At 36.5% G+C, this 13,674-nt stretch overlaps 1 protein-coding gene across 9 annotated transcripts in view; it reads right to left on the bottom strand.

Moving 5' to 3' along the window:
• LOC149463348 (uncharacterized) overlaps positions 1-13,674 on the bottom strand; it is a 903,925-nt gene that overhangs the window by 136,658 nt on the left and 753,593 nt on the right. The window contains exon 2 of one of the 9 annotated variants that reach the window (XM_089675566.1): positions 11,520-11,593. The exons of the other annotated variants lie outside the window; for them this stretch is intronic. Within the exon in view, the coding sequence (XP_089531692.1) occupies positions 11,520-11,533 (14 nt within the window). The 5' untranslated portion in view covers positions 11,534-11,593. The remainder of the gene's footprint in view (positions 1-11,519; positions 11,594-13,674) is intronic. 9 annotated transcript variants of the gene reach the window in all.

The following is a 13,674-nucleotide window of genomic DNA, read 5'->3' as shown; positions in this document are numbered from 1 at the left end:
TACTACAATTACAAGCCATTTAGATGACAGGCAGGCTATGTGGCTAGGATTTAATCAATATTATTTGGCTATAAGTAGTATTAATACTGAAAACCTATAACGTCCGCTGTCATATATAACTCTCTAAATCATTACCAGCTCCATGCTTATCTGTTGCAGGCCAATGTATTTTCTTATCGAAGAGGGAAAGTGAGCAATCTGACAATACAGTGTTATCGAATTTTTTCAGCTGAAACCCACATGTCATTCACCATTCAGACATGCTTGGGGTTGATTGATGGATTGGTTTGTGACAAATGAAACTCAGATCAACAGCTCTGTACCTTTTCCCCATCAGGGACCAGACTAAAGCACAACTCTGTAACAATAGTAGGATTAGGGATGCATTAGCTCTGCATCGACCCAGGCCATCCACTCCCATCAATACTTCCTACGTAATAACCTGCAGCTATGATAAGAAAACAATGGAAGAGAAAGGGGAAGGAGAAAACAAATCAATAGAAGAAGGGAAAGTCTGAGAGATGCCTTGCTCAGAAGGAGAAAAAATATTTTGCTGAACTGCAGGCATAATGTCCACTGACAAGAAGACAATGCAATGTCACAGTTTATCAGTGACAAAACCAATTGAAAGAGTTGTAAGTAGCGCAAGACTGTCTAGCGTGGGGTGTCCCATAGAAAGATTGCCTATATTAATATCTTAGCAATGCACAGATGATGGGTTAGTGTAAGAGAAATATGCACATTCCTTTTGAACAAGGAAAAAATTTATATTCAGTATTGATCATCTGCTTACTGTCTTGAGACATATCTATGTTTTAAGAAAAATTGAGCAAGTAAAAAAAAATATTTTTTTAATATATATACATTTTATGTATGTACTGTATCTCTGACCCTATGTATATCAACATACATGCATTACAAATGACAATTTTCTATGTTATTCTCCTTCTGTTTTGGTATAGAGCAGGCTAAACAGATGTATTTGTACTCACATATCTACATTCAGCCTCTGAATATTCAGTCAGTTCCCTGTATGAGTCACTACCACTTTCTTGACAGTACCACTTACTTGACAGATAAGTAGCCAAAAAGCTTACAAGCCATTGGATTACTAGCTGAAATTTGCATATTCATTTTTATTTTTTAAATACGTGAACTTCTGAAACTTGGTTAACAAGTGATTCATCAGATCCATTCTTGTGATTTATTCTGTAGGTATTAACTACTGATACTGTAGGTCTTTAACCTTTTTTTTTAATTTTTTTGGTACTAAAATGATCTGCACTCCCTCTTCTTTTTAAGCCACTGTTGAGAAGAAGAGCCTAATACCCTTCATGGCAAACCATTTTGGTTGTCCTCTCTTGAAGGAGCTTACTAGGGCTGAGGAATATACAGGTTTGGAGGGGAGGCTGCACTCTTGTGGCCTACCAGTAATGGGATTCCAGACTGTATGGCTCATGTTTCTGGTTAGTATTGCATTTAGAAGGGAGAGGGATCATTGTGCCTTTTTTTATTGAAAAAAAGCAGGAGGTGTAAAATGCTGAAAGATTATATTTAATTCACAAACCACTGGCTTGTGTAATTCACCCTTAGGTGGATTAAATCTCAGACATAGTGAATTGATCTACTAATCTCTGTGTGAGATCTGTGTGTGAAATTCTTGTAAATTAGCTCAATCTATGCTTGCTTGGTAATTCTAATTATCCATGCTACCAATACAGCTGTCAATACTCCAGATATTTCCTACTTAGTCTCCTAAGTGTGTGAATACTTTTGTGAATGAAAGGTAACTACTGAAAATAGAACTTGTTAAGATAGGAATATGAGAACTGCCACTGACAACTTGCTTTTGCCTCTTATTTACTTTGTTAAAGTTATGCTTTCGAAAAATGCCAGGAGCTAGTGTTTTTACTTAGCTTCTTTTGTAATAAAAATCTTTGCCCCACGGCTTCTAACAAGTTTTCTTTTCCCATGTACACTGCACAAAGCGTGTGGGGACCATGGAACTCCTCTGTGCATGTGTCAAGGTGTATCATTAGTGGCTGTTCAATGGCTGAAAAGTACATCACAGGACCTGGGAATAATTAGCAGGGGAGATTGCATCATTGTTCGACAGGGTGATGACTGGAAGCTGGACCTAGACCTGTTGCCACTGGAGAAGGGCACAGAGAGGTAAGTGTGACATAATGTGCAAGTATGCATAACATACCTGCACAATATACAAAAGACCACCACCAGTTTATGGAATTTATTTTTGCTTTAAGTTTGAGTTGAGGATGATAGGTTGCGTAACGTTTGGCACAGCTTACACCCTGTCCACATGATTCTGAGTGTCTGAGATGACTCAACCAACAGAATGGTATCTGGAATGTTTCATGTTACCTTTCACATTTTGATTTAATTTCAAGAGACACAGACAAAATAAATAAATCTAAAAAATATCTTTTAAGGGTATAGTAAGCTGTCACAATTATGGTAATTTTAAATTTATGGCTGATTCTATTTTATAAAGAGTACAATATGATGGCACACTTATTTGATACTGACTATATAAATTGTTGGAAGTGTCAAGTCATGACTGGTTCTTTTTATAAAGGGTAAATTGCCTTTTTCTTACTTTATGTGACAGAATTTCCAGTCGGCCTTTGTAGATCACTATAGCTAATATCAAGCATGGTAAAGTGGGAGATGCACCTGATAATTCAACTATTTTCAGCAATCATTTTAATAAATAAGCTTGGAAAACTCAGGTTTGCAAACAACATTATTTTAAGGGGAAAGTATAGTGTATTTATAGTTAGGCACCATTTTGGATTCCTAAAACAGTATTGACCTTAATTTCATTTTTATTGCGCCTTCACATTTGTAAATACTTAATCTTCCATATTTTTGTTATTGTATATCTCAATCTTTTTATTCGTTTTTTCAAGTAAACAAAGTAAACAATATAAACAATATAAAAATAATGAAAGTATCTCAGGTTTACATAAAAAATAAGGCACATAGGACTTTTATAGGATGTGGAAGCAGGGTTGAAAGAACAGTAAGCATATGTCCCAATAATGGGCCTTAGAAAGTGAAAAACATAATAGCGACCATATTTTTATTATTGTATTAAATACAGATATTTTTAGGTTATTCAATAGAGGGCGTTCTGTATTTCACTTATCGCTTATTTAGCTTCCCTATTGAGAGAAAATATGTTTGGAGACATACTTAGTGACTGACACTATTGTTCTGAAAAGATAGTCTAGCTATCTCTGGCTTAAGCAATTTGATACACTACACTTCGTTTTATTTTAATTCAACCCAGCGGGCTGAATGAAAAAAAAAACCCTGACAGCTCAGGAGAAGCCACTATACTAATTATTCGATGTTAGTACAGCGATCTCCCCTGCTGTGCTGTTGTGTCCTGCCAGGGGGGACAGCCCCCGCCAGAACACTTCAGTCAGTGCTCTCAGCCATTGGCTGAGAGTGCTGATTGGGAGCCGAATGGCAGACCTTTTTCAGTCATGCCTCTTCATCTGGCTTCTGTTGGACTGGCTGGCCTACACATGGGCCGAATGTTGGCCAGTTTCTATTTAACCAGCTGATGCCGCCCAACATTCGGCCCATGTGTACTAGGCTTAAACAGGAACGGGTTCTGATGAAATCCGCAGTGATTGGCGGACAAAACACGTCAACATAGTGACATCATTGCACCCAGACGCAATTTCCAAAGGCATCTTCACAAGCATGTGAACAAACAAGTCTGACTTTGGAACCACACGTGCAATGCCTTAATACCGCAATAACCACAATAACCTCCATACTGCCGGAACTGGATCTGTATCCACATCTGAATGTATGCAGAACTGTCAAACCATTATGCCATTTTGAAGACAACATACATGACATTATATGTATATAGCTGGAGTAGCTGCTATTTTTCCCAACTCCTGGCTCTTCATGTGTTGCGGTCATAATGGACAATGCTTGTTGCTTGCTCCACTTGTGATATGCATGATCTTTTCATATGGAAACAGCTGGATAATTTTGCCATGTTCTTTAGACTATTTACATGACCATTAGCAACTTTCACTCCAAGGCTATTGGAATTGGCAAAACTTAATCCACATGATTGTTTATGATCAAGGACACTGCTTTGCAGCACCTATGATATCAATGACCATTTTTGCCCTCTTCACATTTCTTTCATACACAGCATTCTATTGCCTTGTTCCTACACTCCTCAATAGGCTTACATGTATAAGTGGCATTCGTTTGAGCATCTACGTAGCTTCTGGCTGCTTTAATTAATGTTACTGATGGCCTGTTGACATTGGAGTCCAGACTGCTTATTTTTAATTCACTGTTGTGTGTTTTATATGTTTGATTACCTTGCAAGGTTTCACTTTTTTAAATTTTATATTTCACTATAATATACTACCCTGTTTGGGTTTATTCAGAACAGTCCTTTTTTACAGCCTGTCTTTAAGGCTGTTTTTTGTTTTGCATGTTGCTGTGTTATAACCCACATCTTTAGTTATGATGAGACAGAGCGTTATTATGTAGGTTTATCTACCTACTCAGGTGGCAATTCTTTCATTGAAAAATTAAACAGGAACAAACAGGAATGTTGGACTGATCAGGAATCAGAGCACCTAATCTGCATAATTGTCTCAAGTCAGTAACTTAGAAACTTCAGCATGAGAACCTGAGCAATGAAATGGCAGCCTCCATACTACAACATTACAGTTTTTCCTTTAACAATTGTTGAAAAATATATATCTGCTACACAAAGGGTGAGATTTACTAAAGCAGAAATGTGAAAAATCTGGTGCAGCTCTGGATAGAAACCAATCAGCTTCCAGGTTTTATTTTCAAAACTTAATTGAACAAGCTGAAGTTAAAAGCTGATGTTACCATGCAGAGCTGCACCAGCATCTGAGTGCTCCAGTAACTCTCCCCAAAGAGTTTCTTGTCTCACATGGGTTGATTTTGCATATTAATTTTCCCCTAGCTTAGTGAATGAGTTGAAGTTCTACTGACATCTGTCATCCAGTTATGCACAAGCAAACATACTGTTTTTTTTCCTTGAAAGTGTTTGGGTATTCTTTGCAAGGTGAATTTTTACCAAATTTACTAAGCTAAGGGAAAATTGCATGGTGAAAATTTATTTGCAAAGTGAACAGCCAATTTGCCTTTGGTAAAACAACAGACTTGCATTTTGAGCAAGAGTAGAAAAGCACAACCATTGTGTAGCAGGAAGTAGAGTGTATATAATAAACAAGTATGGCTGTCCACATCCAATTATAGATTTAAGTACACATAGAAAGAAACATTATCACACTTTTATAATATCATTTACATCAAGGCAATCTCTTTACATCTAAATTTAAAAATAATTAAAAGGATTACTTATTCCCTTTAATAAATCATTAAGTCATAATGAAATATCAAAGCTGCTCCTCATTTATGCAAAGTATGGGTTTGAATACTTAATACATCCTAACGAAGAGATTAATTAGTTGTTGGAGTGACAGCTAAAGTTAGAGCACACTGTTACTGTCAAGTAAAATATACTAAGCTTAGCATTAAGAAAGCACCTTTCTCCAGGATGCCAGCTACGTACAACGTGTCTGTACATTGTTAACACCACTTCAATGCTTAGCCATCTGTTATAAAATTACTTATTATTTGTTTATCATGCTGAATTTAATTAACAAGTAAGATTGCAAACACCAAATTGAGAACAACAATCATCTCAGAGCGTCTTCATGGCCTAGAGCGACCAATTAATTTATGTTTTTTATAAATTACCTAGAAAAATAAAAAGGATAATATGGTTCATTGCTATAAAGAACACAGACACGTATCAGACATTATGGATGGGCTTAGTGTTCTATTTTGTAATATAATAACAAAGAGATAGAATAATAGTTGGCATTTTTGGCACATTGTAACAAGCCAACTGTGCTTTGGAGTAGATGACATTCTTGTCGACATGAGCAGTGAGTTGAATCCAAGTCATTTATCTCACTGTTCAACACAGTAAGAATTTTCTCTACTTACTGCTACATGTCTGATGGAATACTTCAAGGGTTATTAATTTGTAATATTATAGACAGTTTACATTAATAAATGGTATGTGACATCTATATTTCAGCTGATAATCCTACATTAAATTCACTCATCCTAAAATGATTTCCATGGCAGCTCATGCTTAAAATATAAATGGATCCTTAGTATTTAATGTAACATGAAACTAAGTACTACCATTTAATCCTTCATTTTCCATTTAAATGTACCAAATGTGTGGTTGCTAAATGAATGCTTTTGCTCTGGGTGAATACAACAGTAGTAGAAGATTGATAGTGTCTATTGTGCAGTTACTATGCAGAACATGTGTGGTATAGACAAGACATGGCATTGTTTTTTCCTGCTCTTCAACTTTCACCTAAGTTTTCTTTAAGGAGAAGGAGATTAATTTCATACTGTTGTAAAAATATCTTATCTAACTGCACGTCTAGTACAGAAATCATTAGCATGGTGGCAGAAAAAGAACATACATACTGGTAACTATGATGTGGGTGCAGACGTATGGGTTTGTAGGCTTCATAGAAAACAAGTATGTCTATAGTGTGTGTTTGGTGGAGGCTGTACACCTATCCTAAATAAGACTTCTACATAATTCAGTTATGTGAAAATTTAGCAGCCTGCAGCAACAAAATGGTACACTCTGCACTATTAACACTGTCTAAGAGTACCTATGGAAGAACAGGTGATGACGATGAACTAAGGTCCTCATAGTAATTCTGTGGGCTCCTTCGGTGACTACCAATGCTATGTTTAACATTATAACTTATAGGGGTTGATTTTCTAAAGTTGTAGAGCATATTCGTTTTGCAATGTGTATATTCATTAAGCTTGGTGAATGGAGTAAAGTTGTGTTTACTTAAAAATACCCAGTCATGTGCAAAGAAATTAAAAATATAGGATGTTTACTCACATATGATTGGATGCATCAGCACAGTTTCCCCTCATTCACTAAGGGATGTGTAAATTCTCTTTGCTAATCAAACAGCATATATTCCCTTAATAAATCAAACCCATGGTGTTAACCAGGGTTTTCTATACTTGCTTTCAAATCCCACCAACAGCTTGTGGATATCTATACAGGTATCTAAACTACAATGTTAAGGCACTAATTAAGCCACCTATGTGTCTGTCAGGGTTCTTGTAAAACTTGAACTGCTGGTAGGGGACATTGGTTTTAACCAAACACCCAGTCCATTAACTGGGACTGTGCTAAAGGGCACAGGCTGGGAAGTGCTGCTCTTTGTTGGACAGTGAACAACATATTATATTTAAAATAAACAAGACATAAATAATTTGGTATTTGTGATGACATTCAGCATTAAAACATAAATAGAAAATGGAAAACTGATGTGTGTCAGTCTGAAGAAGTATTGCTGACTGTTAAGTACCATCCTTGGGCCCAAGAGTTGAATAGATTATGCAAACAATAAATGTAGGATGATCATTGCCCAGAAGCTGGTAAGATTGGGCACAATCTTAATGCAAATGGGTACCAGCCAGGGGCAGACTGACCATTTGGAAACTTGGGCACTGCCCGAGAGACCAGGGTCAGTAGGGGGCCCTATGAGATGCTCCTGGTACCTTTTTGCATAGGCTTTTTTGAGTTTGGGCAAGGAAACAGGGGCCCCATGATCCCCTATTGCCCGGGGGCCCCATGAGTTGTCAGTCCGCCCCTGGTACCAGCACATTGAACAGCTGGATTTTTCTCAGAACAGTCACCATTTTCATCAGATTACTATGTTTGCTCCATGATAAGAATTGTGTTGGGAGCTTCTGCATATTCCCTGCCCATTCCCTTTGCTTGGATGACCTGAGTGTTCATCCTTGCAATAATTGTTTGTGGTTAATTTCATGCATCTTACATTTTGATATATAGCTCAACTTCCGGTCCTATATACCTAAATATTAGAAGGGTACACACACTTTGCATTCTTCGCACTTACAATGCACCTCAGTTTGTACACTGCACACACAGCACAAGTTATGAAGTCTTAAGCACTCCAAAGATAGAAGATAGCAGCTGGAAGATTTAATCACACAATTGCTCTTTTAGAATGATCTTGGCATAAAATGCACTCTTATAGCAACAAATCCACATGCTTTTACACTAAGCAAATAGCACTGCTGCAAATCTTATCCCACAGAACCAAGGGTGGCTGGTCAGGAAAATGTACCCTGGATGATCTATTCCAGTGTCTCTAAACTTTTTTCCATTCCCTGCACCCTTTAAAAGTATGTGAAATCTTAAGACAGCCAAGTCTAAAATGCTAAAAATGTGAAAGTTACTTACCATCAATGGTAAACGTGAGATTTGGATGATGTGTACAAATATCAGCACATGAAAGGCAATAGCACATTATTCAACACTTTTCACCTGCTCAGTGTCTGTGTTCCCCCTACAATGGTGGTCAGCGTAGTGCCCTTTCCATTGGTGGTCAGTATTGTGCCCCTTACATTGGTAATCAAAGTTGTACCCCTTCTGTTGATAGTCAGTGTCTGTGCCCCCTTACATTGGTGGAAAGTGTTTAGCCCCTTCTACTATAGGTTGGTACTATGCCCTTTACATTGGCGGTCAGTCTCTGTTCCTCCTTACATTAGTAGCCAGTGTTGTGCCCTTTACATTGGAAATAAGTGTCTGTGCCCCTTATATAGGTGGTCAGTATCTGTGCTCACACACTTTGGTAGTCAGTGTGCCCACTTTGTACCCTCTTGCAGATCAGTGGTGGTCAGCATGCCCTCCCTTTCTGTTCATTGTGCCTTCCTTTCATTAGTGATCAGTGGAAGTGGGTTTACTCATAGAATTGGCAAGAAGCTCTTGCAGAAAAAGAAGGAAAAGATTTAGCAGGAAGCACTGGCAAAGAAGGAAGGGGAGGGCTCTCAAATGTAAACACAAAGTATGTCTACATTTGCAATTGCTATGATTGGCCACAACAGAAACCACAAGGCACAGAGCCAATCAAAGTGGCTCTGTGCCTTGTAGTTTCTGTTGCGGCCAATCTTTCTGGTCTAATGTGTGAGCACCTGTGATCCACTGTGTAATGATCAGATCACAGGTTTTGGAAACCATGATCCCTAGCACCTCTGAAAAACCCAGATGGCATCCTAGCTGAAATATTCTTCCCTCAGAATTGGTTTCCATTAGGCGTATATGCATTTTCCAAGAGATTATCATCAGACACTAAGGCTGGCACAGAGACATGAGATAATTATAACCTTATACAGCTTTCATTTAGTTTATTCATAAACATGTAATATTATAGTTCATAAATGTCCTGAACTGCATAATCTCTGTATCTGCATAGTTCACATGTTGAGCCACCTATGAGCAAGCTCAGACTCACCCCAAGACAAAGTGCTTATTATTTTATGTGATTTGATATTAAAATTTTTGAAAGCAATGATTTTTATATTGTCTTTGAAAAGTTTTTCAAAGACCACATGTGAAAAACGTGTTTTAGGCAAAGATAATATAATATAACTAAGTTTTCACAATAAGGTTGGTTATCAATGTAATATACACCATGAAAAATAGTAGTCAACGTTCCCCTGGAACCCTGAGTGTAAATGTAATGTTATTATAAACTTTAAACAAAGAATTACCATTTACTGGGTAAAAACAATATTTTTGAAAGTTTGATGCATGATAATATAACCTGTCGTAATAATATGATTTATTTTATTTTTTTTTACCACACCTGACTAGACTTATTTGTATTTCATATAAAATATATATATATTTAATTTTGAATGATTACTTTTATTCACACAATATACTTGGCAGTTTAATTAAATGTACAAAATACAGTATCTAAGCTTGTGAAATAAATTTTTAATTTAGTAATACCGGCTTTTCTCCAAAGTAAAAAATATTAAATTATATATATTACATATACTGTACATGAAACAAATGGGTAGTGTTTTCAGTATAAAGATTAAGCAGACATTCACACAGCAGTTTACTAATGATCCTGAGCCAAAATTAATTACTGATCCCATGGTGAGCTAGGATTATGTTCTATACAGAAACTAAAACATAGAAAAAAAAACCCTTCCATTCTGGATAAACACAAGATTAATTTGCAGGTGCTGAGTCTGTACTGGGTTTGGCCACCTTTTAAAGGATGTCCATTTGTCATTGGCCTCTTCCCATTTGTGTCTTGTTAACAAGTGCATAAGTAAACGAAGTCTGTAATAATTGGCTCTGAGTTACTAATGAATTAATTAACTTCATTCTCTTTTACCTAACCTTAAATAATAAGCATCTTCTTTGGACCAAGCAATAGGGCTGACGGGCCGAGAAAAACAGTCATGTAGCAAAGCTCTTGAAAATTAATGAGAGATGGAGGAAGAATCAATGTACATTCTGCTTGCTGAAAACCGACACAAGACAGATACAATAAAGAATGAATACATACAGTCAAGTTAGAAAAATAGACTTGAAAAAGTGGGCAAATTCAATTACAGAAGTAATTAGGAGATATAGGGGAAGGCTGCCTTTTGGGATTTTGCCAGAAAACATGAATTAATAAAAGTGAATAGAAAGCGTCCATACAGTAATTAAGAGGCAATCACCTATGCCAATGAGTACCTGGAGCAGCCTGCAAGCTATTAATTCAGCGATCAAAAATATTTTTAGGTGATTAATACAGCAAATTTACTTTAAAAGACCAATTCCTGAGGAGATATCAAGACAATGGCACCTTATTTGTCATTCTGGCATTTATATAGCTAATTAAATTCTACACTTTGCAAAGAAACCATACAGCCTTATCAGGGCTAATAAAAGCAGCATTTAATCCCTACTTTGCTGAGGTACATTAACCAATGAACCAACAACAAAAATATTATTTTATGTCTAAGATTGTTTTAATGGTTGTGATTAGGTGAATAGATTTTGAAGAATTTATTTTAAAACATCTGTGTAATAAAGTTTAATACCAGTTTGTGGCAGAGCAAAAATGACTTTTATTGTATGGGTAACATAAGAGTAGTACGCTTAAAGTTCCTTTTCCTAATTTTCTAGCTTTTACTCTGCAGAACAGTCTTTATATCACAAAAACAATCTGCATTGATATGTTTACCAATTTCAATTTTTTTTTTACAATAACTACACAAATAAAGGCAAAAATGAGAATATGACAGCCAATGCACTCATTGGACATTTACTATGACAAATGACACACTGGCATCCTATACTATACTCTCATTGATCTGACACATGACACTATGTGACCTCTTTGAGAGCTCTGGCTCTAAGTACACAGTAACCTGTGTTTTGACAAGCAGATGGAATTGGGCTACTAGTAATAATCATCAAGGAAGGATGCTAGAAGCCTGTTCATAATGTATTTAATAGACTCACTTGTCCTAGTCATAACAATATAATATCAAGAATTAAAACCCTAGCTCCAACTTTCACATTGGTAAAGATATTTTACTTAAGCTTTGCCATAGTGGTCTTTGTGTTCAGTTGCCATAGTGTAGTATAACAGCCACTGGTGCTCTTCCAAATCTGTGAATGTAAAAGTGCTTAGGTTACTTCATTTTTAATATAAACCATGACTAGCATTAAACCACCTATAAATTAGTTATTGATATTTGAGAGGGCGAAGGGACTTATAAATCTAGAACCATAAACTAAACAAGTGTAAGACCAAGCAACTAACACGTGCTAGTGAATATTTATTATTATACAGGATTTATATAGCGCCAACAGTTTGCTCAGCGCTTTACAATATAACGGGAGACAATACAGCAACAGTACAGTTCAATACAAGAGGGTTAGGAGGGCCCTCTCTAGTTCCAGTATTTCAAAAGCATGTGAGTTTATTTGGTTTCTATGGAAAAACTCTTTGGCTGTCCAGGAAGGATAGCAAATGGGGACCATTTTTAAAACAATGTTTAATGTTCCTGATGTTATCCTAGTAAATGTTTGCTAAGAACAAGTGTAGTAAACTTTCAATGTCTCAACATTCCTTGCTTTGCTGTTGATCTGGCAAACACTGTTTAGCTTGTAAACCACTACAGAGCATGAATGCATCCTGACTTTATTAAACTGGCAAAGCACTTTAGTAATCCAGTAAGTTTCGGAGTTATACTCTGAGACTAGAATTATTAGCTATGTATATTTTATTATTAGCACTTATATATTTATTATATAGAACATGCACAGACCTAACACATTTGATATAAAGGGGACATACGATATCATACAGATAGTATTAAAACGCAGTATGTATAAAATGGCAAAAGGAGCTGTTAAAAATACTGCTGAACAATAGTTCACTTAATTAACAGCATTAAGTTGCTGAGCTATTTTAGGCACAGCGAGTGAACCACAGTAGTTTTTTTAGAAACATGAATTTTAGCCTTTGTGATAAGTGCAACAGACAGGAATGTATTCCTTTTACACCTATTAGTTACCACCACCATGGCATTCAGCCATTTCCTAGCAACCTAGGAAAGTTAAGCATTTGGAAAATATAGCACAATGGCAACCCTTATCTTCTTGTAAATCTATGTAAAACTTTATGGAAAAAAAATGTATGAATTATGAATACATAAACAAGAATTATTCAGGACTGAAAGCAGGACCTACAGTCTGAATCATTCATACACAGCCACTCAAAAATATAACTTGCCTTATACACAAGCAAACAAATCTTGTTCAGTCACACCCAGGTGATGGTTTTCTAATATTTGCAATTATATAGTAGTTGTGGCATACTTCCCAAACATTGAGTAAAAAGCATTTACATTGCATATGCGGTTTCATAAACTAAACAAAACACAAAATAAACATATATTTCATTCTGATCTCCTTCTCTCTAATAATAGACCTGCTTAAGTTTGAATTCAAGATGTGTTGATAAATTGTCTCTTTGTTGTTCAAGTCACATTGTGTCTGTGTGATGAGCTAAAATGGCAGATTGTAAATAGAGAAAGCGTCTGTAGGAAACGAAAGAGAATAGCAAAACTAGGCCCGTAAGTAGCGGTAAATCTAAAGCAGACCTGTAGGGATGGAGCAAGTATCTTAAGAGGTAATCAAGCAGAATGAGAAGTAGTGTCCAGGCTGATCAAAACTGTATCTGTAGCTGCTGGGGCTCTTGCATCTCTGCCTTTACACTAGACTGGAAACTCTTTGTACTAATTACCAGACTGTACCAGATTTTCTGGTTCAGTTCCACTTCATAATTGACTGACAATAATGTGCAAGGAAGGGGAAAATTTCAGGTTCACTACCGCAAGCACAGGATCTGAAGTGGTTTCATAGGGGGCCATCATTGCCTGGCACTAAATGCAGACTTAAGCAACTCTTATCTGCACCGTCTTCCAATTCATGGATTTTAAAAGTGAGATTAAAGTGCCTCGGTAAGAATAGCCGATCTACAGCAGGGCACTAATTCAATTGTGCGCCTCCATTACAGAGCAATTATACTGGAAGCAATCATTTCTGGAAGTTTGCCTCTTCAAGTGTGCAAAGGTAACTCACCTCTAGCTGCACCTGATCTCTAAAATATCAATGATGAGATGTTATACAAAACACAATGCTAACTTGATACCTGCACAAGATCCATGCAATGCTTTATTAGT

This window comes from Staurois parvus, unplaced genomic scaffold (assembly GCF_062004578.1).
Source record: "Staurois parvus isolate SC_StPar_1 unplaced genomic scaffold, SC_StPar_1.0 ptg000155l, whole genome shotgun sequence".
Taxonomy (NCBI): Eukaryota; Metazoa; Chordata; class Amphibia; order Anura; family Ranidae; genus Staurois; species Staurois parvus.
The sequence above is the reverse complement of the archived record's forward strand: the minus strand, read 5'-3'. Positions and strand labels throughout refer to the sequence as shown.